The sequence below is a fragment of the Nycticebus coucang genome, chromosome 3, assembly GCF_027406575.1.
Source record: "Nycticebus coucang isolate mNycCou1 chromosome 3, mNycCou1.pri, whole genome shotgun sequence".
Lineage (NCBI taxonomy): Eukaryota > Metazoa > Chordata > Mammalia > Primates > Lorisidae > Nycticebus > Nycticebus coucang.
Genome location: NC_069782.1, coordinates 66144066 through 66166234, shown reverse-complemented (window position 1 = coordinate 66166234; position 22169 = coordinate 66144066). Strand labels below are relative to the sequence as shown.

The following is a 22169-nucleotide window of genomic DNA, read 5'->3' as shown; positions in this document are numbered from 1 at the left end:
TTTGTGTGTGCATGTGTTGCCTTCCCTTGTGGGGCCCTCAGGGTGCTTGTGCCAAAAGTAACTATCCCTCCTAAGTCCATCAAGATGCATGTGTCTGCTTGTGTTTGATGCACAGTTCTATGTCTGTTCTGCCTGTGTGTTTCTGGCCTGTCATGCTTTCCTGGTGTGTGAGTATGCCATTGTCATGCCAACTTCATGCTTCAACTTCATGCTTCTCACCTGAAAGTCAATTTCTCTCTATTTGCATTTGTCAGCGTAACTGTATTTGCATGTGTACTGAGTTGAATTATCCCTGTCATCCTGCATGTTTTTGACCTATGTCTTCATGTGTTTGACAGTGTGTCTCATTTTTTTTTTTGAGACAGAGTCTCACTGTGTCACCCTTGGTAGAGTGCTGTGGCATCACAGCTCACAGCAACTTCTAAATCTTGGACATAAGCGATTCTCTTGCCTTAGCATCCCAAGCAGCTGGGACTACAAGTCTGCCACAGTGCGGGCTATTTTTTTTTTTTTTTTTGAGACAGTCTCAGTTTGTCACCCTTGTTAGAGTGCCGAAGCGTCACAGCTCACAGCAACCTCCAACTCTTGGGCTTAGGCGATTCTCTTTTGTGTTTTTTTTTTTTTTTTTGTAGAGATAGAGTCTCACTTTATGGCCCTCGGTAGAGTGCGTGGCATCACACAGCTCACAGCAACCTCCAGCTCCTGGGCTTAAGCAATTCTCTTGCCTCAGCCTCCCAAGTAGCTGGGACTACAGGTGCCCCCCACAACGCCCAGCTATTTTTTGGTTGCAGTTCAGCTGGGGCCGGGTTTGAACCCGCCACCCTCGGTATATGGGGCCGGCGCCTTTCCGACTGAGCCACAGGCGCAGCCCCGTTTTGGTTTTTTTTGCAGTTTTTGGCCGGGCCTGGGTTTGATCCCGCCACCTCTGGCACATGGGGCCGGCACCCTACTCCTTTGAGCCACAGGCGCCACCCAAGGCTTAGGCGATTCTCTTGCCTCAGCCTCCAGAGTAGCTGGGACCACAGGTGCCCACCACAACACCCGGCTATTTTGTTGTTGCAGTTTTGCCGGGGCTGGGTTTGAACCCGCCACCCTGGGCATATGGGGCTGGCGCCCTATTCACTGAGCCATAGGTGCACCCCGCGCGGCTATTTTTTTGTGTGTAGTTGTCATTGCTGTTTGGCAGCCCAGTCTGGGTTCGAACCCACCAACTCCTATGTGTGTGGCTGGCACCCTTGCTGCATGGCGCCCAGCCATGTGTCTCATTTTTTAATCTGCTGTCATTGGCTATGTGTGGCAGCCATTTCTGGAGCATCTTGCACAGATGTTATGTCTTACTCCGTGTGTCCCTGGCCGGCAATCTCTCTGTGGCTGGGGTAACAGTAGGTCATCGGTCTGGACTGGCTGTCTTGGGGTGACTCTGTGCATGTGTGTGTGTGTGTATACGTTCCTACAGTACTTCTACCCCCACCCTGGCCCATGTTTACTCTGCCCCCAGCCAATGCCTGCCCTGCCTGGGGAGGGGCTGACCCTCCCTCTGTCCAGCCAGCAGTCCACAGGATGTTCCCGAGACGCTGTCTCTATCCACTCCCTCAGGCCAACCGCAGGTCAGGACCCAGGCTTCCAGGGCAGCAGGGGTGGTGCTGCAGTGTTTTTGGGGGAACCCTGTCAGGGCACCGGAATGGGAGTGGGGGGTAGGGAAGCGACGGGCCTAACAGGTTCCACCTCATTCCTGCCCCACCTCTCACTTCCTGGGTGCCCGCCCTGGGCAGGGGGTGGACAGGATGAACCCTATGGCCTCAGAGCACCGGGGTGGGGCATGGTTTGCCCCACCATACTTACTTCTACTGGGCACCCTGACACCCAGGCCTGAGAGAAAAGAGGAGCTCCCACCCCGTTCCTGTACCCTGCCCCTGGATGCAAAGCATTCCATTATTCACCTCAATTCCCGTAACAACCCAACCAGTAGGACATAACTATCCTCCATTTTCAGATGGAGAAACTGAGGTCCAGACAGCAAGGAGGGCAGAGACAGAATTTAAACTCAGCTCTGTATGCTACCCTGAGACCCCTAGGCGGCTCACCAACCACCTTTCCCCCACTCCTCTAAAAATGGTACATGTTGGGTGAAGTAAGAACCTAGGCCCCCATGAGGCCTGGCTCAAGCGGGCGCAGCGGGCTTGCTCATCTGAGTCAAATGGGCCCCTGGATGAAATGAATAAGAAAACGGCTTTAACCGTTTCATCGCCACGATGGGCTCTGCCAAAACTTCCTGTGGGCTGGGGGGGAGGGGATGGGGGCTTGGTTCCCGGAGACCTGCGGGGTGTGTGTGTGGGAGAGCTTTGCCAATTCAGGGCGCAGAGTGTGTGTGGGGGTGAGAAAGCGCCCCTAGTGACCTTAGCGAGAGTCCTCCAGGGAGATATAGACACCACGCCGCTTCTCGCTGCAAAGGGAGCTCCTCCTCCGGAGAGCGAAGCCCCCAGAACTTGGTTCGCAGCCCCTACTGCCTTGGTGGAGGGTCCCAGAGTACTTAGCCCCCTCCCCAAGGACCTGAGTCATGCAGGGGGAAAGCCGAGAGGGGTGAGTCACGGGGGTGGAGAAAGAGGAGCGAGGCCAGCTACGGCCAGGGGACCCCCGGCTGGCCTGAGTCACTCACGCCCTGGCCTCGCTGACCCCAGCCCCCTTCTGGGCGGGGGCGGAGGATGGGGAGGTCCGTAGGAGCGGGAAGCGCTTTGTCCCGGGACTGAAGAGCGGGAGGAAGAGCAGGATATGAGGAGGAAGCAGGAGCCTGGCCCCACGGGAAGCTCTGGTTCTCATGGCAACGGGGGGTGGGGGGCTTCATCTCTGTGAGGGTTCCTCCCCTAGCAGGGACTGCCCCCCCACGCGCACTGGGGAAGCCCCCGCGAGCTCGGTCGAGAGGCCGCAAAGTTTCAAGCTGGGCAGGAAGGAGTTAACGGTGCACCCCACTCCCCCTTCTCGGGTTACACCAGCATTCCCCTTCTTCCCCGGGCCCCCACGCGCCCAGCCACCCACACAGGCGCGTACGCATGCAGCCAGCCGATTTCCCCCCTCCCCGCCCCGCGCTCACACGCACAACCGCGTCGAGCTCCACGCACGCAGCGACCCCCGTCGTGTCTCACGTCACGCACGACGCACGCGCCCCCGCAGCGCGGGGAGGGGCCCTCCGGGTGGAAAGCAGAGTGTTGCCAGGCGCCTGACGCCCCCTGCGTACATCACCGCCTCTGCTCATTCAGCCTGGCTGTCTGTTATGACTTTAACACCTCCTCCCCTCCACATACAAGGTCACAAACAAACTTTCAGACCCACAATGCCACACGGACACAGACATCTGCCACCCATTGGCACAAACCATCACTAGCCCAGCCAGCCCTGCAGCGAAACAGATAGGGTCACACATGGACGAAGACGCAGAATGTTGTGAACCAGGCACATCAGTCATATAGCATTTGATGGGGACACAAATGGAACCATATTCATACACAGGTAGGTGGCAGTTACAGACATTCGAATGAAGCAATACCTTCAAGACAGACAAAGTGGAACACAAACTGGTACAAAGTCTTGGACGCTGGAGCTTGTTTTGTCACACAGCCACACCTCTCACGTGGTGATTGTGGCAGCACAGAGACACATGGTAGAGATAGACATGACGGTTGTGCTGTCACATGGATATCACAAGTAGGGTGCTCAAAGTAGAATACAGTCACAGAAACAAACCCACGAGGACACAGGGACATGGACATACATAACAGAGTCAGTCATACAAGATGAGGCACTGATTGTCTGTCACACACTCTTTTCGCAAAAGTACAACATGGAAACCCAAAGTGAGGTCCCATATAGAGAAGCATGTAGTAGATGCAACACAGGCAAGCAAACTGAATGGGACATACAGAGATTCCCTCCAGAGGCTCCTGGGTCATCCTAACCTTGGATGTTATACACAGACAGGGATGTGTTATAGTTCCCACATCCCAGACTCCCATCAAATCACACACAGCTTGTTGCACAAACTTCAGGGTCCCAGGACATAACTGGAAGCAGACACACACCCAAGTACATACAACCACAGACCCACCATCTCACACCTACACAAATATGAGCACTTTTCACTTAGGCTTAAGACACACACAGACACCGGGAGAAGTGGGGCATGATAGGAATTCTTGGCAGGATGTTGGCATGTAGGATGCAGGGAGCCTTCCAGGGTCCTCCTCCATGGTAATGGTGCACAGGATCCACCCAGGGCTGTGGCCAGCCAGTGGGATGGCAGAGGGGTGTTGTCCTCCAGTTGTGGGACCCAGGGTCCCCATCTCAGCCCTGATGACTGGGTCCCTGCCCAGATGTTAAGGCCAGAGGGGGTGGGCTGGGGTCCAGCTGTAGCCGCAGGGAGGGGTTGAGTCAGCCACTTCCCAGCAGTACAACCCAGACTGGGCCCAGCTGTTCCTGGAAACAGGCAGGAGAGGGGGTGGGGTCCCCAAGCCAGCTGGGGGGCTGCTGGCCCAGACCTGAACACTGGGGCTCTCTGTCTCTATAAATGGAGGACTTCAGACCATCCCCCAAACTTTGTGGCTCTCTTTATCTAAAACCAGAGTTTGGATCCTTCTCACAAATTTGGGGTCCCTGCCAAAAATGGAGGGTTTATGGCCCCTATTGCTGAATTGAAAGTACCTGGATCCTCCCTCCCCCACTTAGGGATTCTCTGTGTTTCAAAACAAAGATTGCTGTTCTTCCTGGCCAACCAGAAGCCCCCTTTCTTTTTTTTTTTTTTATAGAGACAGAGTCTCACTTTACTGCCTTCAGTAGAGTGCCATGATGTCACAGGACTCACAGCAACCTCTAGCTCTTGGGCTTCAGCGATTCTCCTGCCTCAGCCTCCCGAGCAGCTGGGACAACAGGCGCTCGCCACAACGCCCGGCTATTTTTTGGTTGCAATTCAGCAGAAGCCCCCTTTCTTTCCCACAACCTGGGACTCCCTGCCACCCTAAAATGGAGGGTTGTTGCTCCTCCCCAAAATTGAAAGCACCTTGAATGAGGACTCTTAGGTTTCTAAGCATCTAGGAGGCCCATAGCAACAGGGCAACAATTAGAAAAATTTAAGTCTATTCTTTAAATATTTGGATTTTCCCAGATTTCCCCTAAACATCAAGGTCCCTACAACCCCCATCACAAATACTTGGCAAGACCACCATGTTCAGCCCCCGATTCTTCTTCACCTCTTACTGCTATGTGGGGACAGTGTGGCTCTGTTTCTCTCTGTTGGCAGCACCTCTCCTCCGGTGGGTGCAGGATACGTGAGCCAGCGGCAGTTCTCACGACCGCCGCTACACAGTCCAGTCTGGAAGTCGGCGCTGCCGGCCCTTGTCCCCTTCCTCCCTATCCTCCCCACCCGCTCACAGGGGTTGGAGTCTAGAAAACAACGCGGGGGAAGGGGGTTAGGGATGTCTGGACAAGCCTCTGAAGACCCTGGATGAGTGTGCTATGCGTCTAAGTATGCAGTAACCGAGCGTTTAAGGGGGGTGAGTGTTGTTCCTGGGAAGCAGGTAGTGGTCTGCTATCACCCTGCCCACCCTGCTCCAGGGTAAGGGTCGCCTGAGCCAAACTCTCGAAGTAGTAGGGAACAGCACCCCATCCCTCCGGCCTAGACCCGCTCCTCCCTCAGGATACAGCCAATAACCTCTAATTACTGCTCATTACCTCGCCCGCCTGCGGGGGAGGGGCTGCCAAGGGACCCTGGGGTCAAAGGGCGTGGGCCTGGGCTTTACCTCTCCCCTCAAAGCGGAGTCCTGGAGCCTGTTTCCTCGCCGGTAAAACCTGAATTAAAACAGCACTTTTCACTTATAGTAGTGGGGAGGATTCAATAGTCTGGTCTATTTATTTATTTATTTTATTAAATCATAGCTGTGTACATTGATATGATCATGGGGCACCATACACCAGTTTCATAAACCGTTTGACACATTTTTATCACAATGGTTAACATAGCCTTCCTGGCATTTTCTTTTTTTTTTTTTTTTGTAGAGACAGAGTCTCACTTTATGGCCCTCGGTAGAGTGTCATGGCATCACACAGCTCACAGCAACCTCCAATAGGCTTAAGCGGTTCTCTTGCCTCAGCCTCCCGAGCAGCTGGGACTACAGGCGCCCGCCACACGCCCGGCTATTTTTTGGTTGCAGTTTGGCCGGGGCCGGGTTTGAACCCGCCACCCTCGGTATATGGGGCCCGCGCCTTACTGACTGAGCCACAGGCGCCGCCCGGCATTTTCTTAATTATTGTGCTAAGACATTTACATTCCACATTTACTAAGTTTCGCATATAACCTTGTAAGATGCACCAGTCTAGTCTATTTAATTAAATCGTTTAGCACAGGTACAGCATACAATAACCATTCCATACATGGTGACTGAGATTTTTTTTTTTTTGGTAGAGACAGAGTCTCACTTTATGGCCCTCTGTAGAGTGCCGTGGCCTCACACAGCTCACAGCAACCTCCAACTCCTGGGCTTAAGCGATTCTCTTGCCTCAGCCTCCCGAGCAGCTGGGACTACAGGCGCCCGCCACAACGCCCGGCTATTTTTTGGTTGCAGTTTGGCCGGGGCCGGGTTTGAACCCGCCACCCTCGGTATATGGGGCCGGCGCCCTACCGACTGAGCCACAGGCGCCGCCCATGACTGAGATTTTTATCGTTAAGTGTTATCACTTTCCTTTGAGTCCCCAGCTACAGCGGCCCAGTGGGTTCTGGGTTGGGCCCGCCCACCCTCTTCCCAGCAGGCAGCTTTGCTGAGGTCTATGCTCCTCCTGGTGGACTGAGGGACGACACGCAGCTTCGGCCTGGTCCTGGGATGAGGCAGGGTGATGACGGACGAGGGGAGCAGGTGGCGCTGGGGAAAGTCAATGGAAGAGGACCCAGCAAGTCTGACCCCCACCCTGCCCTCAGCTTAGAACCACACCTGTGTCCTCCTGTTTACTCCTAAACAGGCAGGACGCCCAGGAAAGACCCCTTTAGGATCTCCCCCTCCAAGTCCATAGGAGGCTCGCCCCTTCCCTGCATAGATAAAGGCTCGGATAAGGTGCTGGACAGAAGAAATTCTTTCAATTGTAGGGAAAAGGCAGGAATTCGCCTGTGTAATAGGGCGAGGAAGTTCCTGAGGACTTTCCCACCCACAAAGAGCAAGGGGAGAAGAGGGGGCGGGACTATCCTTCAGAGGCGCAAGGCTGGGTCAGACTGACCCCTAGCGACAGGGCGGGCGCCCCAACGCTGGTGGGATCCAAGTTGCTGGTGCTAGAGCCAAGAGTGGGCGTCGGCAGGCGGTCATGTGACCGGGGCGGGGCCTGAACCTAGGGGGCGGGGCGGAGCGGCACTCTAGGCCGAGCGGGAGGTCTGTGCTGCGGTCTCTCGCTGGTGGCGGACCCGGAGGCTGCTGCGGCGCCGGGGTTCAGTGGTCTGGGTCGAATCCAATCGGGAGTTATGAGCGTGGACAAGGCCAAGCTATGTGGGTCTCTGCTCACCTGGGTAGGTCGGGAGGCGGGTCTGGGGACTGGTGTGAGCCCGCTCCTCTGGCCCAGGATCCCTGGGCCCTGTTCGGTCCACCCTTTCGCCCTGGGGCTGGGAGGTGAAGGGGTCGTTGGCCTGCTGGGCCGTTAGACTCTGGCCTAAGTCCCTGCCCTCGTCACGTGGCAGGTCTGCTGGGAAAGAACAGGTGAAGCCACGCCCCTCTGGCTGGCTCACGTGGGGCGAGGGCACAGGTGAGTTGCCCTGGTCACGTGGTGCCTGTGGGGACCAGGTGACTCAGTACAGTCCTGGTCTGGTCGCGCGGTATTTGTTGGGCAGAGGTGAAGTGAGGCCACGCCCCCTCCGGTTCCAGGTGAGCAAAAGCCACTCCCTGGCAGCGCAGGCTTGCTCATGCTGGGCAGAAGTCTGCAAAAGGGGAGTGGTTCGGTGGTCCTAGGCTCTGACTCTCGTGTTGTCCTTTCCTTTACTCCTCAGTTGCAGACGTTCCACGTTTCACCCCCCTGTGCCAGCCCACAGGACCTGAGCAGCGGCCTTGCCATAGCCTATGTGCTGAACCAGATGTGAGTGGGACTGAGAGGGAGGGTCCCCAAAGTGTCCCACAACCTGCTCATCCCGCCTTCTTGCCCCCAGAGACCCCTCCTGGTTCAATGAAGCATGGCTCCAGGGCATCTCAGACGACCCAGGTCCCAACTGGAAGCTGAAGGTGACAGGTGGATTCATGACTAGGGGATAGACTAGTGAAGTGATAACCAGGGAAGGGTCAGCTCGACACATGTCCTGGTGACAGATCTGGCCTGGAAGAGGCCCAGATGTGTAGTGATCAGCCAACTATTTGTTCTGTCATTTATGTAATGAGCACCCACTGTGTGCCAGGCATGGGCATTCAGCAGGAAATAACCCAGGCAAAAACCTGCCTTCACACATCCATCATTCTAGTGACAAGCAACACTTACAGACCAGAAAAATTAATTTCTGGGCTCAGCGCTTGTGGCTCAAGCAGCTAAGGCGCCAGCCACATATACCTGAGCTGGCGGGTTCAAATCCAGCCTGGGCCCACCAAACAACATGATGGCTGAACCAAAAAAAAATAGCAGGGTGTTGTGGCAGGCACCTGTAGTGCCAGCTACTTGGGAGGCGGAGACAGGAGAATCGCTTGAGCCCAGGAGTTGGAGGTTGCTGCGAGCTGTGATGCCACAGCACTCTATCCAGGGCAACAGCTTGAGAGCTCTGTCTCAAAAAAAAAAAAAAAAGGCTGGGCGCCTGTGGCTCAAGTGGCCAAACAACAATGATGGCTGCAACCAAAAAATAGCCACACATTGTGGTGGGTGCCTGTAGTCCCAGCTACTTGGGAGGCTGAGGCAGGAGAATCACTTGAGCCCATGAGTTGGAGGATGCTGTGAGCTTTGATGTCACAGCACTCTAGCCAGGGTGACAGCTTGAGGCTCTGTCTCAAAAAAAAATTAAGTTCTGGGCGGCGCCTGTGGCTCAGTGAGTAGGGCGCTGGCACCATATGCTGAGGGTGGCGGGTTCAAACCCAGCCCCGGCCAAACTGCAACAAAAAAATAGCCGGACGTTGTGGCGGGCGCCTGTAGTCCCAGCTGCTTGGGAGGCTGAGGCGAGAGAATCGCGAAAGCCCAAGAGTTAGAGGTTGCTGTGAGCCGTGTGACGCCACAGCACTCTACCCAAGGGCGGTACAGTGAGACTCTGTCTATATAAAAAAAAAAAAAAAAATTAAGTTCTGATGCCGGTACTTCTATGAAGAGAATAAAAGTAGGACCAAAAGAGAGAGAGCAATGAGGAAGTATGGAGGGTGGTTACTTGTAATGGTCTGATTTCCATGTGAGATTTGGAGGAATGGTGTGTTTCAGGCATAGGGAACAGCAATGCAAAAGCCCTGAGTTGGGAATAAGCTTGGTGTGATTAAGGAATGGTGGGGAGTTCAGAACAGAGAGCAGGAGGACAAGAATTGTAGTAGATGAGGTCACCAAGGGCCTGACAGGCTGTGGTGGGGTGTGGATTCTATTTTAAGTGCCTTGGAGTCAAGGAAAGGTTTTTAGCTTTAAAAAGCTTCCCCTGGCTGTATGGAGAGGAATGGAGTGTAGTAGGAAGAATGGAAGATGAGAGGTAGCTGGAACAGTAATCCAGGTGAGAGATGAAGATGGATGCACGGATAGAGCCAAAGGGTGGCTGGGCAGGTGGTGAGGAATGCCTGGATTCTGGGGACACATAAACAGAGATGGTCAGGCAGACAAAAAAAGGGCAGATAGATGATCACTAGGAGAGGGCACATTCAGACAACATATACAGAATAGGGCCAAACGGGATGAGATGAGTAGTGAGGTGGAAGAAAGGATGGCATACACAGATTTAGGGTGGGGACCCTGTTCCCCTGTCTATGGTTCTTTACCTCTCCCCAGATAAACAATCTGAAGATGATCTTACACAGCTTGCTGGAATACTCCCAAGATGTGAGTAATTCTAAAGGGACTTAGAGAATTGAGTTGGGAGAAAGGGGAGAACCCATGAGCCCCTGACGCGCTCTCCTCCCCTTGTTTTCAGATCCTGGTGCATCCTGTGTCAGAAGAGCACCTCCCAGATGTAAGCCTCATTGGTGAATTCTCAGACCCTGCTGAGCTTGGCAAGCTGCTTCAGCTGGTGCTGGGCTGTGCCATCAGCTGCGAGAAAAAGCAGGGTATGGTGGGAGGATGTTAAGGATTTCCTGGGGGTGGCCTGAAGAAACTCTCCTTCCTCTCCAACCCACCTCTGGGTCTCAGCGTCTCCAACCTTGATCTCCAGAGCACATCCAGAGGATCATGACACTGGAGGAATCGGTTCAGCACATGGTGATGGAAGCCATCCAAGAGGTGGGTGGGGGTGTCCAGCCTAACAATTGAAGTGCATCAGTCAGGGGAGGGGGCATCTCCTCCCCAAGCCCGAGGCAACTGGTCATAGGCCTTGTTCTGGTTAGGTCTGGGCTTTGTGGCCAGACATCTCTATCTCATGTGTTTGCCAGCTCCCTGACCTGCTCTAAGTCACAATCTAGCAGGCTCAAAAGTCAAAAGACCTGGTCTTCTGTGCTGGAGGGCAGGAGGGAAGCCTCTGGGCTGGGATTATTAAGCAGAGCTAGACTTAAGGACACAGGACGGATGGCAGATGCCTTGAAGGCCACCCTTAGAGAGCCAGTTCATCATGATGCCTCTTCCCACTCTCCAGCTCATGACCAAAGACACTCCTGACTCCCTGTTGCCAGAGACATATGGCAACTTTGATAACCAGGTAAGGAATGGGGAACACTGTTGAAGGTCTTGACCCCATTACTAATTCTTAGGGCTGCCTAAAAGGGAGGGACTTGTCTTTAAGCCTCTAAACCAGGCATCCTCAAACTTTTTAAACAGGGGGCCAGTTCACTGTCCCTCAGACCGTTGGAGGGCCGGGCTATAGTTTAAAAAAAAAAAAAAAACTATGAACAAATTCCTATGCACACTGAACATATCTTATTTTGAAGTAAAAAAACAAAGCGGGAACAAATACAATCACACCACACTATGTGGCCCGCGGGCTGCAGTTTGAGGACCCCTGCCATCTCCAGCCATCAGGGTCTTACCCACTTCCCTTGATAGGTCCCCAGGGTTTATGGAAGGTTGCCTTTTCCCCAGTCCCCTGCAATCCTAGCCCTCTCTGAGATCCTGAGTGTTCCTTGCTCCCTTCCTCTCTGCCCCTAGAAATTCCAGCCTCCTCCCCTTCACCCCCAATTCCCATCTTTCTCCTGAATCACTGAGTTCCTCATCACTGCCCACCCCACCTCTGTAGTCACGCAGGTACTATTTTCTAAGTGAGGAGGCAGAGGAAGGGGATGAACTTCAGCAGCGCTGTCTAGACCTGGAGCGGCAGGTGGGGCCAACAGTGGGGGGCCCACAGGTGCTCCTGGGGCGAGGTCACCTGCATAGCAGCACCCGCTCCAAGCTCCATCTACCTGTCCTGCCCACAGCTTGTGCTCTTGTCAGAGGAGAAGCAGAGCCTGGTGCAGGAGAACACAGCACTGCGGGAACGGGTGGGCCAGCCTGAGGGTGAGGGTGCTGCTGGCCTCACTGCCAAGAAGCTGCTGCTGCTGCAGTCTCAGGTGGAACAGTTGCAGGAGGAGAACTTCAGGTGTGGCCAACTGGGAACAGGGCCTGAAGGCCAAAGGACTGCAGCAGGGGCAGCCTCCTTATGTGCCCCTTCCCCCTCCCCCCCTCAGGCTAGAGAGTGGCCGAGAGGATGAGCATCTGCACTGTGTGGAGCTGGAGCGGGAGGTCACAGAGCTGCAGCAGCAGAACCAGGCACTTACCAGCCTGGCCCAGGAGGCACAGGCCCTGAAGGATGAGATGGATGAGTTGCGGTGAGTGGCAGCTCCCTGGTTGCCCACCACACCTCCAATGCCACCACTTGCAAAGGTGCCCTCTTTGCCACAGCACCTCTGTAAACTCTAAATGCCAAGTGAACCCTCTCAATGTCCCTCAGACTTCACAGAGCCATCCTGAACCCCACCATACCCTCTGGGCCTCAGTGCAGTATCCTGAGCCCCACCACATTGCCTGGACTCCACCAAACTCTGGGTCCATCGTGTACCTGGGAACCCACAGTGTCCTGTGTTATCCTACATTATGTTTCCCAGACCCCATAGCATCTCTGTGGCCCCCCTCACAATGCTCACCAGACTCTACTGTACCATTTTTGGGTCTCATCATGCCCCTGGATCCCATGCTACTCTCTAGAACTCCACAGTGCAATTACCCTGTAGTCCCTTGTGACCTCACTGTATATTCTGTAACCCCAGAGGGCTCTGCAGTGACCCTACAGCACCCTATAATGAATGCTAAAGTACCCAGTGGACTCCACCCACCTCCTGCATTTCAAGGACTCCAGAATGCTCTTGCCACACAGCATCTTGTGCTTGGGGAAAGTTCAGTCCCCTCTGGGCCCCCATCATGCCCCTGTAATCCATAGCCCTCTCCTGTACCCATAGTTCACCCAGAGGATTCTCGGTTATAACCCCGGGCTAACCGTTATCATAACGACCAACCCCAATAGTACCAGGTCCTGGCTGCCTCTCATGATCCTTTTGCCTTGAAACCAAATGCCCCAGGCCGACAATCTCCCCTGCTCCAGATTCCAGAATCCCAGCTGACCCCTGAACACAGACCCCAGACCCACTCCCCTACCCGTCCCCTCCTCTTAGGCAGTCCTCAGAGCGCGCTGGGCAGTTGGAGGCCACGCTGACCAGTTGCCAGCGCCGCTTGGGAGAGCTGAGGGAGCTACGGCGGCAGGTGCGGCAGCTAGAGGAGCGCAACGCCAGCCACGCAGAGCGTACACAGCAGCTGAAGAACGAACTGCGCAGGGCCGGGTCCCTGCGCGCCCAGCTAGAAGCACAGCGACTACAGGTGGGGGGCGGGGCTAGAGCAGGGGCCCGCCCCTCACGGCCTGGAGGCCGACCCCCTTGGCGTTGGCCCGCCCTTCTGGCTAAGCTGAGCCCCTCCCTCACTCAAATGTAGGCCACACTCAGAAGGCCTTACCCCTAGGTCTAGGCTGCTTCCCTTCTGGGTTTGTAAACCCAAACCTTCTCTACCTTTAAGCTCGAATCCTACAAAGTCTTTGCAGCCAGTCCCTCCAGCCCCACCCCTCAACCTTATACTGGGTTACCTCCAGTCTAACCCATCGTAAATAGAAAATATGTCGGAAAAAAAAAAAAAAAAAGAAAATATGTCGAAAATACAGTTAATACACCTACTTAACATCCTGGCTTAGCCTAGCCTCCCTTAAATGTGCTCAGACCACTTACTTTAGCATACAGATGGGCAAAATCATCTAACACAAAGCCTATTTTTTTTTTTTTTTTTTGTAGAGACAGAGTCTCACTGTACCGCCCTCGGGTAGAGTGCTGTGGCGTCACACGGCTCACAGCAACCTCTAACTCTTGGGCTTACACGATTCTCTTGCCTCAGCCTCCCAAGCAGCTGGGACTACAGGCGCCCGCCACAATGCCCGGCTATTTTTTTGTTGCAGTTTGGCCGGGGCTGGGTTTGAACCCGCCACCCTCGGCATATGGGGCCGGCGCCCTACTCACTGAGCCACAGGCGCCGCCCACAAAGCCTATTTTATAATAAAGTATTGAATATTTTCTATAGGTGATTAAATATTGTAATTTATTGAAAGTGATAAACGAGATGGATAGGTGGGTACTTACCATTAACACACAGATGAAAGCACCTTTGTAAAATGGAAAAATTACAGTCTGTAGTGAATCCTTGTCCCTCCTCCCAACTCACCCCTCTGTGCAGGTGCAGGAACTACAGGGCCAGTGGCAAGAAGAGGCCATGAAGGCAGAGAAATGGTTATTTGAGTGTCGCAACCTGGAGGAAAAGTATGAGTTGGTGGCAAAGGAAAAGGAGGTAAGACTGAGGTCCCATGGCCCAAACCTGCTCTGCCTGTCCTGTGGTAGCCCATTTTCCAGGAGGCCGAGCCTTCTTCATGGCATCCTGAACCCTGTTCCTGCAGCGGCTGTTGGCGGAACGGGACTCCCTGCGGGAGGCCAATGAAGAACTGCGCTGTGCCCAGCTGCAGCCACGGGGCTTGATCCAGACTGGTGAGTTGGAGCCCCATTCCAGGGCCTAAGGGAGGGATGGTCTGGGGTGTTACCTGGCTTGAGGTGCTGTTTGAGTGGGCAGAATACGCTATGTCCCAGGGCTTGTGTAGCCTGTGGGCAGAGATATGCCAGGCTAGAGATTGCCAGAAAGAGATGACAAGATCATAGAGAAAACAAGGGGCTCAACATGAGGAAAAAGCAAACTCTGGCCAAGATCGGGGTTCTCCATCAAGCTGGGGGTAAAGCTTGTGTCAAGCCAGGTTTTGGGTGGAACTTGAACCCAAAAAATGGTCCATGGGGTCAGGCGTGGTGGCTCACGCGTGTAGTTCTGTGGGAGGCTGAGGCGGGTGGATTTCTTGAGCTCAGAGGTTCAAGACCAGCATGAGCCAGAGTGAGCCAGAGTGGGACCCCATTTCTATCAAAAAAAAAAGGGCCGGGCATTGTGGCAGGTGCCTGTAATCCCAGCTACTTGGGAGGGAAAGGGCAAGAGAATCGCTAAAGGAAGAAAGGAAAAAAAATAAATAAAGACTTCAAACTAAGATGAATAAAAGCCAACTGAAATTGAAAACAAAAAAAAAAAAAAGAAAAAAAAAGATCCTTGGGCTCAGCACCTGTAGCTCAGCAGCTAGGGTGCCAGCCACATACATCAGGGCTGGCAGCGGGTTCAAACCTGGCCCAGGCCTGCCAAACAACAATGACAACTACAACAAAAAAGTAGCCGGTCGTTGTGGCAGTCGCCTGTAGTCCCATGAGGGTGAGGCAAGAGAATCACTTAAGCCCAAGAGTTCTTGGTTGCTGTGAACTGTGACTAGACTGAGCGTGACATAGTGAGACTCTGTCTCAAAAAGAAAAAACAAAACTGATCCTTGGAAGAAGACTAGGGGCCAGGACAGGGGTGCACGAGTCCCGAAGCCATTCTTCACATTCTCCAGACCCCTCACAGGCTCCCACCTCACCTGCTGTGGAGACCTTAGCAGCGGAGATCCTGCCAGCAGAACTCAGGTATTCTGGGGTCACTCAACACTCTGGCCCTACCCAGGCCTGTTAAGGACTGCCCTCGGCCCCGCCCCAGCACCTCCATGACCAATAGAGCAGGTGCTTGGTCTCAGATCCAAGTCCTAGCCCAGCTGGGCTTCTAGACCTGCCCATTCCTAATTCTGGCTCTTACCTGTCTGGGGCCTTTAGCCCTACTAGGCGTCTTTGCCTCTTCAGAATCCATCCTCAGTACACAAATTAAGTCCAGCCCACCTGGCTTCACTCCCTGTGCAAAAAATCGTGTGACCTAGCCCCACTCACTGTGCTTTCGGTTCCCAGGTTACACCCCTGTCCTCGGTGCAGCCTCAGTTAAATTCAATCCCCTGTGCTCTGCCGGGATTAAATCCCCTATCCCAGCTCTTCCATTCCTACTTCTCTTTCCTGCAGCCCCTTCCCGCGTGTTCTAGCCCTCTCCAGTATTCCCGCCCCTGCTCCGCCCCACTTTGGCCCCAGTCCTGGAGCCTGATCCTCTTCTAGGTCCTCAGAATAACCCCATGGTCTGTCTGGGTTCTTCCCCAGGGCTTTGTCCTTCCCCTTGCTCCCTTCGTTGGTCTCCCTGCTGGGCCACCCCAGACCCCGACCTGGCCTGCTGGGTGACCCGTCCCCAGTCTTGCTCACTCCTCCGGGGTCAGCAGGGATACTCTCTTGAGGCTGGAGTCGGAGAACAAGCGGCTGTGCCGGCAGGAAGCAGCCGACCGCGAGCGGCAGGAAGAGCTGCAGCGCCACCTAGAGGAGGCCAACCGCGCGCGCCATGTGCTGGAGACGCAACACCGGTGAGCTCTGGCAGAGGGATCGGAGAGGGTCCTGCCTGGTCGCAGGGGACCCAGGCTGATACAGTCTCTGAGCGGCCCCCAACCCATGCAGGCTGAACCAGCAGCAGCTGTCGGAGCTGCGGGCCCAGGTGGAGGACCTGCAGAAAGCCCTGCAGGAGCAGGGGGGCAAGACAGAGGACGTGAGTGCCCACCTCCTCCCTGCCTGGCCCTCATTCGCAGCCCCCAATAACCCTCCTCTTTTTCTCCTCTGCTGCCCGATGCCCCACACAGGCCGTTGTAAGTACCTTGGGCACAGGGTGGAGCCTTGTACCCTAACCTGGGAAGGGGTTTGGATCTTGGGACCCTGCTCTCCCCAACTTACCTGTGTCTCTTGTCTCCCCTAGCCCACCCTGCTGAAGAGGAAGCTGGAGGAACACCTGTAAGTCAGAGAGACAGCACTCCTGGTGGGGGAGATGGTTATGACTTCAGATGAGGAGTTGCTTAGGACCTCAAATCAGCTGAAATACAGACCAAGGGCCCAGGTCAAGTAGGGTTTTATAATATAAGCCAAGTGAAGGAATATGGACTATTTGGGGGAAGATGAGGAACCATGGAGGGACATTCAGGTAGGCAGTATGATAAAGTTATGGTCACCCTTTTATATATATATATATTTTTTGGTAGAGACAGAGTCTCACTTTATTGCCCTTGGTAGAGTGCCGTGGCGTCACACGGCTCACAGCAACCTCCAGCTCTTGTGCTTACGTGATTCTCTTGCCTCAGCCTCCTGAGCAGCTGGGACTACAGGCGCCCGCCACAACGCCCGGCTAGTTTTTTGTTGTTGTTGCAGTTTGGCTGGGGCTGGGTTTGAACCCGCCATCCTTGGTATATGGGGCCGGCGCCCTACTCACTGAGCCACAGGAGCTGCCCACCCTTTTACGTTTTTATAAAGGAAACTTTTTTTTTTTTTATTGGATACAGGGTTTCTGCCCAGGCTGATTACAGTGACACTATCATAGCTCACTGCAACCTTGAACTCCTGGGCTCAAATGACCCTCCTGCCTCAGCCTCTCAAGGAGTTAGTACAGCAAGCACATGCCACCATGCCTGGCTAATATTTAATTTTTTGTAGGCTGAGTGTGGTGGCTCACACCTATAGTCAGGTGGGCAGATCGCCTGAGGTCACAACTTATGAGACCAGCCTGATCTAGAGATGCCATCTCTAAAAACAGCCAGGCATTGTGGCAGGTGCCTGGCAAGAGAATTGCTTGAGCCCAAGAGTTAGAAGTTGCTGTGAGCTAAGATGGCCTGGCACTCTCCTGAGGGGACAAAGTAAGCCTCTGTCTCAAAAAAAAAAAAAAAAAAAAGGTTCAGTGCAGTAGCTCACGCCTGTAATCCTAGCACTGTGAGGGGCCGAGGTGGGCAGATCACTTGAGCTCACTAGTTGGAGACCAGCCTGAGTAAGAGGCAGACCACTTATTTAAAAATAGCCAGGCGCATCTCAGAGCCTATAGCTCAGCGGCTAGGGTGCCAGGCACATACACCAGAGCTGGCAGCTTAGAATCCAGCCTGGGCCAACTACAACCAAAAAATAGCTGGGCACCTGTAGTCCCAGCTACTTGGGAGGCTGAGGTAATAGTACTGCTTAAGCCCAAGAGTTTGAGGTTGCTGTGAGCTGTGACACTATGGCACTCTACCAAGGGCAACATAAGTGAGACTCTCTCTCAAAAAAAAATAGCCAGGTGTTGGCTCAGCATAGGTAGCACAGTGGTTAGGACACCAGCCACATGCACTGAGGGTGGTGGGTTCAAACCTGGCCTGGGCCAGCTGAATAACAATGATAACCTCAACAAAAAATAGCTGGGCATTGTGGCGGGCGCCTGTAGCCCCAACTACTTGGAGGCTGAGGCAAAAGACTTGCTTAAGCCCAGGAGCTTGAGATTGCTGTGAGCTGTGATGCCATGACGCTCTACTGAGGGAGACATAAGAAGACTGTATCAAAAAAAGACAAAAAAATAGCCAGGCACTGTGGCCAGCACCTGTAGTCCCAGTTACTGGGGAGGCTGAGGCAAAAGGATCACTTGAGTCCAAGAGTTTAAGGTTGCTGTGAGCTATGATGTCGAGGGCGACTGAGATTCTATCTCAAACAAACAAACAACAACAAAACATAAATATGATAGCTATTTAACAAATAGTTTCTGGCTGGGTACAGTGTTTCATGCCTGTAATCTCAGTACTTCAGGAGGCCAATGCAGGAGATTCACCGAGGCCAGAAGTTCAAGGCCAGCCTGAGCCACATAACAAGACCCTGTCTCTTCAAAAAAACAAATAAATAAATAAAATAAATAAATTTTACTGAGTTTAAGCTGTAAGCTAGGATGACACTATGACACTCTAGCCTGGGCAACAGAGTGAGACTCTGATCCCCTTGCCCCAGCCTCCTGAGTAGCTGGGACTACAGGCACCAACCACAATGCCCAGCTATGGTCTATAACATTTTGTTACTAGATATCATAATATATTTAGCTCATCCTTTCTAGGTATTTACAATTTCCTTTTTTTTTTTTTTTTTTTTTTGAGACAGAGCCTCAGGCTGTCGCCCTGGGTAGAGTGCCATGGCATCACAGCTCACAGCAACCTTCAACTCCTGGGCTCAAGTGAGTCTCCTGCCTCCGCCTCCCAAGTAGCTGGGACTACAGGCGCCTGCCACAACACCCAGCTATTTTTTTGGTTGCAGCAGTCATTGTTGTTTGGCAGGCCCAGGCTGGATTTGAACCTGCCAGCTCAGGTGTATGTGGCTGGCACCTTAGCCACTTGAGCCACAGGTGCCAAGCCAAGATATTTTCATTCTAGAAAGATCCCTGGTGTCTGAGGGGAGAATGGAACTGAGAAGTTGATAGTATAAGAGACTTTTCAGATAGCTGGGCATTGTGGCAGGTGCCTGTAGTTCCAGCTACTTGGGAGGCTGAGGCAATAGAATCGCTTAAGCCCAAGAGTTGGAGGTTGCTGTGAGCTGTGCACCATGGCACTCTACCGAGGGTGACATCATAAAACTCTGTCTCAAAAAAAATTAAAAAAAAAAAGAAGCTATTCAGGGATGATGGTGGATGGATGGATCTACTTGGGGGCTGTGGGATGGGAGAAGAAGACAGAGAGGGGCTGGTCTAGGGGCCACCTGGCTCAGGGTGTGGAAACTATGGCTCTGATGGCTGACTAAAGAGATGATGTGACGAGGGGACATAGTCCCCAGGCATGGGAAACAGGCAGAGGGGGCTCTGTAGCTATGAGGGGGCACTTTTGCTTGGCTGGAAGGGCTGTAGCCACTACTGGGACAAAAGAGATGCCAGCCTGGAGGTCAGCCCAATTTTGCCCATCCCTTCCCCACAGGCAGAAGCTACATGAGGCAGATGTGGAGCTGCAGAGGAAGCGTGAGTACATTGAAGAACTGGAGCCATCAACTGACAGCAGCAGTAAGTGTGACCCAAGGGCTAGAGAGCCAGGGAACCCCAGAGCTTAGTGGCATGGAGCTGAGGGGCCATCTGTTCCCCCCAGCAGCCCAGCGGATTGAGCAGCTACAGCACAGCCTGCAGAAGAAGGAAGCTGACTTGAAGGCCATGGAGGAGAGGTACCGCCACTACGTGGACAGGGCACGCACGGTGAGGACACTGGGTATCCCTGCAGTCCTCCTGCCAAGCTCATGTCCCCCCTGTGCTCATCCTTAATTCACACCTCCTGCCAGTTTGCACTTCTCTGGCCCCCCCAACCACAATTATCTTAACCCATGGAAGTCTGTAAGCTTCTCCACTGCCACAGGCTATCACATTTAATGCATCCCATTGTGTCCAAGGGGACTTGGATCACCTGGCTGTGACTTCCTCAACCCATAGGTCATACAGACCATGGAACCCAAGCAGCAGCTACCCCAAGGAGCACCCCTGGAACTCCAATCCCTGAGGACACAGCTTCGAGAGCGAGACATTCAAATCCGACACCTGGAGGTGAGTGTCCTTGTCCTTTGCACTGCCCCCTGCATATCCAGTCCCCTGACACTTGTCTCCTTGGCAGATGGACTTTGAGAAAAATCGAAGTCAGCGGGAACAGGAAGAAAAGCTGCTCATTAGTGCATGGTATAATATGGTGAGTGTGCCAGGGCCATGGATAGAGTACTGGGATTGCCTGTGTGCTGAGCTGACTCCAATCACACCTCCTCCCTTCAGGGCATGGCCTTGCAGCAGCAAGATGGTGAAGAGCGGGCACCTTCCCATGCCCAGTCATTCTTGGCACAGCAGCGGCTAGCCACCAATGCTCGCCGTGGACCCTTAGGACGCCTGGCATCTCCGAACCTTCGCTTCATTGACAAGCACTGACAGACCTCATGATCATGCTGCCTTCCCCAGCCAGCCAGGGCTTCATTCACCTGGACTCTTCCAAGTCACATGACATCCAGTTTTAGGTCTCAGCCAGCTGCTTAAAAGCCTTGAAGTCATGACCTCTGCCCTTTGCTCTCCCAGATTTGGGAGTGGGAAGGATAGGTGGCAGGTATAGGCCTGTTCTTATAACAATGTGATTCTTATCCTTAATTCTCTCCCTGGAGTTAATGGGCTACCAGGGGAGAGTCTGATTTTATATTTGAGAAGATCAAAAAGACTTAACAATCTTTGCAACTCACAGCAACCTCAAACTCTTGGGCTTAAGCAATTCTCTTGCCTCAGCCTCCCAGGTAGCTGAGACTATAGGTGCCCGCCACAACACCCAGCTTTTTTTTTTTTTTTTTTTTGTAGAGACAGAGTCTCACTTTATGGCCCTCTGTAGAGTGCCGTGGCCTCACACAGCTCACAGCAACCTCCAACTCCTGGGCTTAAGCGATTCTCTTGCCTCAGCCTCCCAAGCAGCTGGGACTACAGGCGCCCGCCACAACACCCGGCTATTTTTTTGTTGCAGTTTGGCCGGGGCTGGGTTTGAACCCGCCACCCTCGGTATATGGGGCCGGCGCCCTACCGACTGAGCCACAGGCGCCGCCCAACACCCAGCTTTTTATTTTGTTGTTGCAACAAAAAAAAAATCTGCCTTATCTGTACTCTGGGCACCAAAAGGGGGAGGAGAAGGTTGACCAGGGACTCAGATCATTGCTTTGAAGAAAAGTCTGACTTGTGTTCTTACTAAAGTGTGAGAGACTGATAGCACCCAGTGAAAGGTGAAGAATCATGTTTGTGTGTATGTGTTGTGGTCTTTGAAGAAGTATCAGACAGAAATTCCTGCCTTCTTGAAGCTGACATTTCCAGAGAGGGAGACAGACAATACAACAGATAAAAGTTTGATGTGTAGGGTCAGCACCTGTACCTCAAGCGGCTAAGGCACCAGCCACATACACTGGAGCTGGTGGGTTTGAATCCAGCCCAGTCCCACCAAACAACAATGACAACTACAACCAAAACATAGCTGGGCCTTGTGGCGGGTGCCTTTAATCCCAGCTAGTTGGGAGACTAAGGCAAGAGAATCGCTTAAGCCCAGGAGTTTGAGGTTGCTGTGAGCTGTGATGCCTCAGCACTCTACCCAGGGTGACAGCTTGAGATTCTGTTTCAAAAAAAAAAAAAAAGGCTTGGTGCCTGTAGGTGCCAGCCACATACACCTGATCTGGCGGGTTCGAATCCAGCCTGGGCCTGCCAAACAGCAATGACGGCTGCAACCAGCCGGGTATTGTGGCAGGCACCTGTAGTCCCAGCTACTAGGAGGCGGAGGCAGGAGAATCGCTTGAGCCCAGGAGTTGGAAGTTGCTATGAGCTGTGATGCCATGGCACTCTACCCAGGGTGCCAGCTTGAGGCTCTGTCTCAAAATAAATAAATAAAAAATAAAAGTTTGATGTGTGAAGAAGTGTTAGAGAGAAAAACAAGGCAGGCAGCAGTGATGAGGGTACAGGTGGCAATTTAAAATAAAAGACAAGACAGGAGCTTGGCACCCATAGCACAGTGGTTATGGTGCCAGCCACATACACCAAGGGTGGTAGGTTTGAACCTGGCCCAGGCTAGCTAAACAACAATGACAACTGCAACAAAAAATAGCCCAGCATTGTTGTGGGCACCTGTAGTCCCAGCTATTTGGGAGCTGAGGCAAGAGAATCAGTTGAGCCCAAGAGTTTGAGGTTGCTGTGAGCTGTGATGCCACTGCACTCTACAACAACAAAAAAAAGGGCAGCACTTGTGGCTCAAAGGAGTTGGGTGCCAGCCC

General features: G+C 53.4%; 1 protein-coding gene and 1 long non-coding RNA gene across 13 annotated transcripts; one reads left to right on the top strand and one right to left on the bottom strand.

Annotated features, from left to right (window-relative positions):
- Positions 1 to 721: 721 nt before the first annotated feature.
- Positions 722 to 7679, bottom strand: LOC128581817 (uncharacterized). The gene is made up of 4 exons (XR_008378921.1): positions 7531 to 7679; positions 5787 to 5835; positions 5238 to 5430; positions 722 to 4467 (listed from the first exon to the last, which is right to left on the bottom strand). It is a non-coding gene; the product is annotated as an uncharacterized LOC128581817 (long non-coding RNA).
- Positions 7376 to 20601, top strand: HOOK2 (hook microtubule tethering protein 2). Of its 12 annotated transcripts, none has more exons than XM_053585023.1 (22): positions 7376 to 7514; positions 8009 to 8094; positions 8165 to 8237; positions 9952 to 10002; positions 10094 to 10226; positions 10331 to 10398; positions 10748 to 10810; positions 11345 to 11425; positions 11523 to 11683; positions 11772 to 11912; positions 12753 to 12954; positions 13852 to 13962; positions 14069 to 14156; positions 15089 to 15158; positions 15824 to 15964; positions 16056 to 16143; positions 16348 to 16382; positions 19331 to 19413; positions 19496 to 19599; positions 19831 to 19941; positions 20009 to 20080; positions 20161 to 20601. In XM_053585023.1, exons 4-22 carry the CDS (start codon positions 9967 to 9969, stop codon positions 20308 to 20310), a joined length of 1938 nt encoding a protein of 645 aa, XP_053440998.1. In that variant the 5' UTR covers positions 7376 to 7514; positions 8009 to 8094; positions 8165 to 8237; positions 9952 to 9966; the 3' UTR covers positions 20311 to 20601. The 12 variants fall into 12 exon arrangements, 10 of the variants coding, with proteins under 10 accessions (XP_053440998.1, XP_053440999.1, XP_053440993.1 ...); XM_053585024.1 differs by having other exon boundaries at positions 8165 to 8244; XM_053585018.1 differs by having other exon boundaries at positions 7376 to 7534; positions 15827 to 15964.
- Positions 20602 to 22169: the final 1568 nt, after the last annotated feature.

Bases quoted from the DNA above. Each gene is read 5' to 3' on its own strand.
- HOOK2 (XM_053585017.1), top strand. From the start codon at position 7,490: ATGAGCGTGGACAAGGCCAAGCTATGTGGGTCTCTGCTCACCTGG. The intron at 16,383-19,330 runs GTAAGTCAGAGA...CCTTCCCCACAG, and splicing joins AGGAAGCTGGAGGAACACCT to GCAGAAGCTACATGAGGCAG. The intron at 20,081-20,160 runs GTGAGTGTGCCA...TCCTCCCTTCAG, and splicing joins TTAGTGCATGGTATAATATG to GGCATGGCCTTGCAGCAGCA.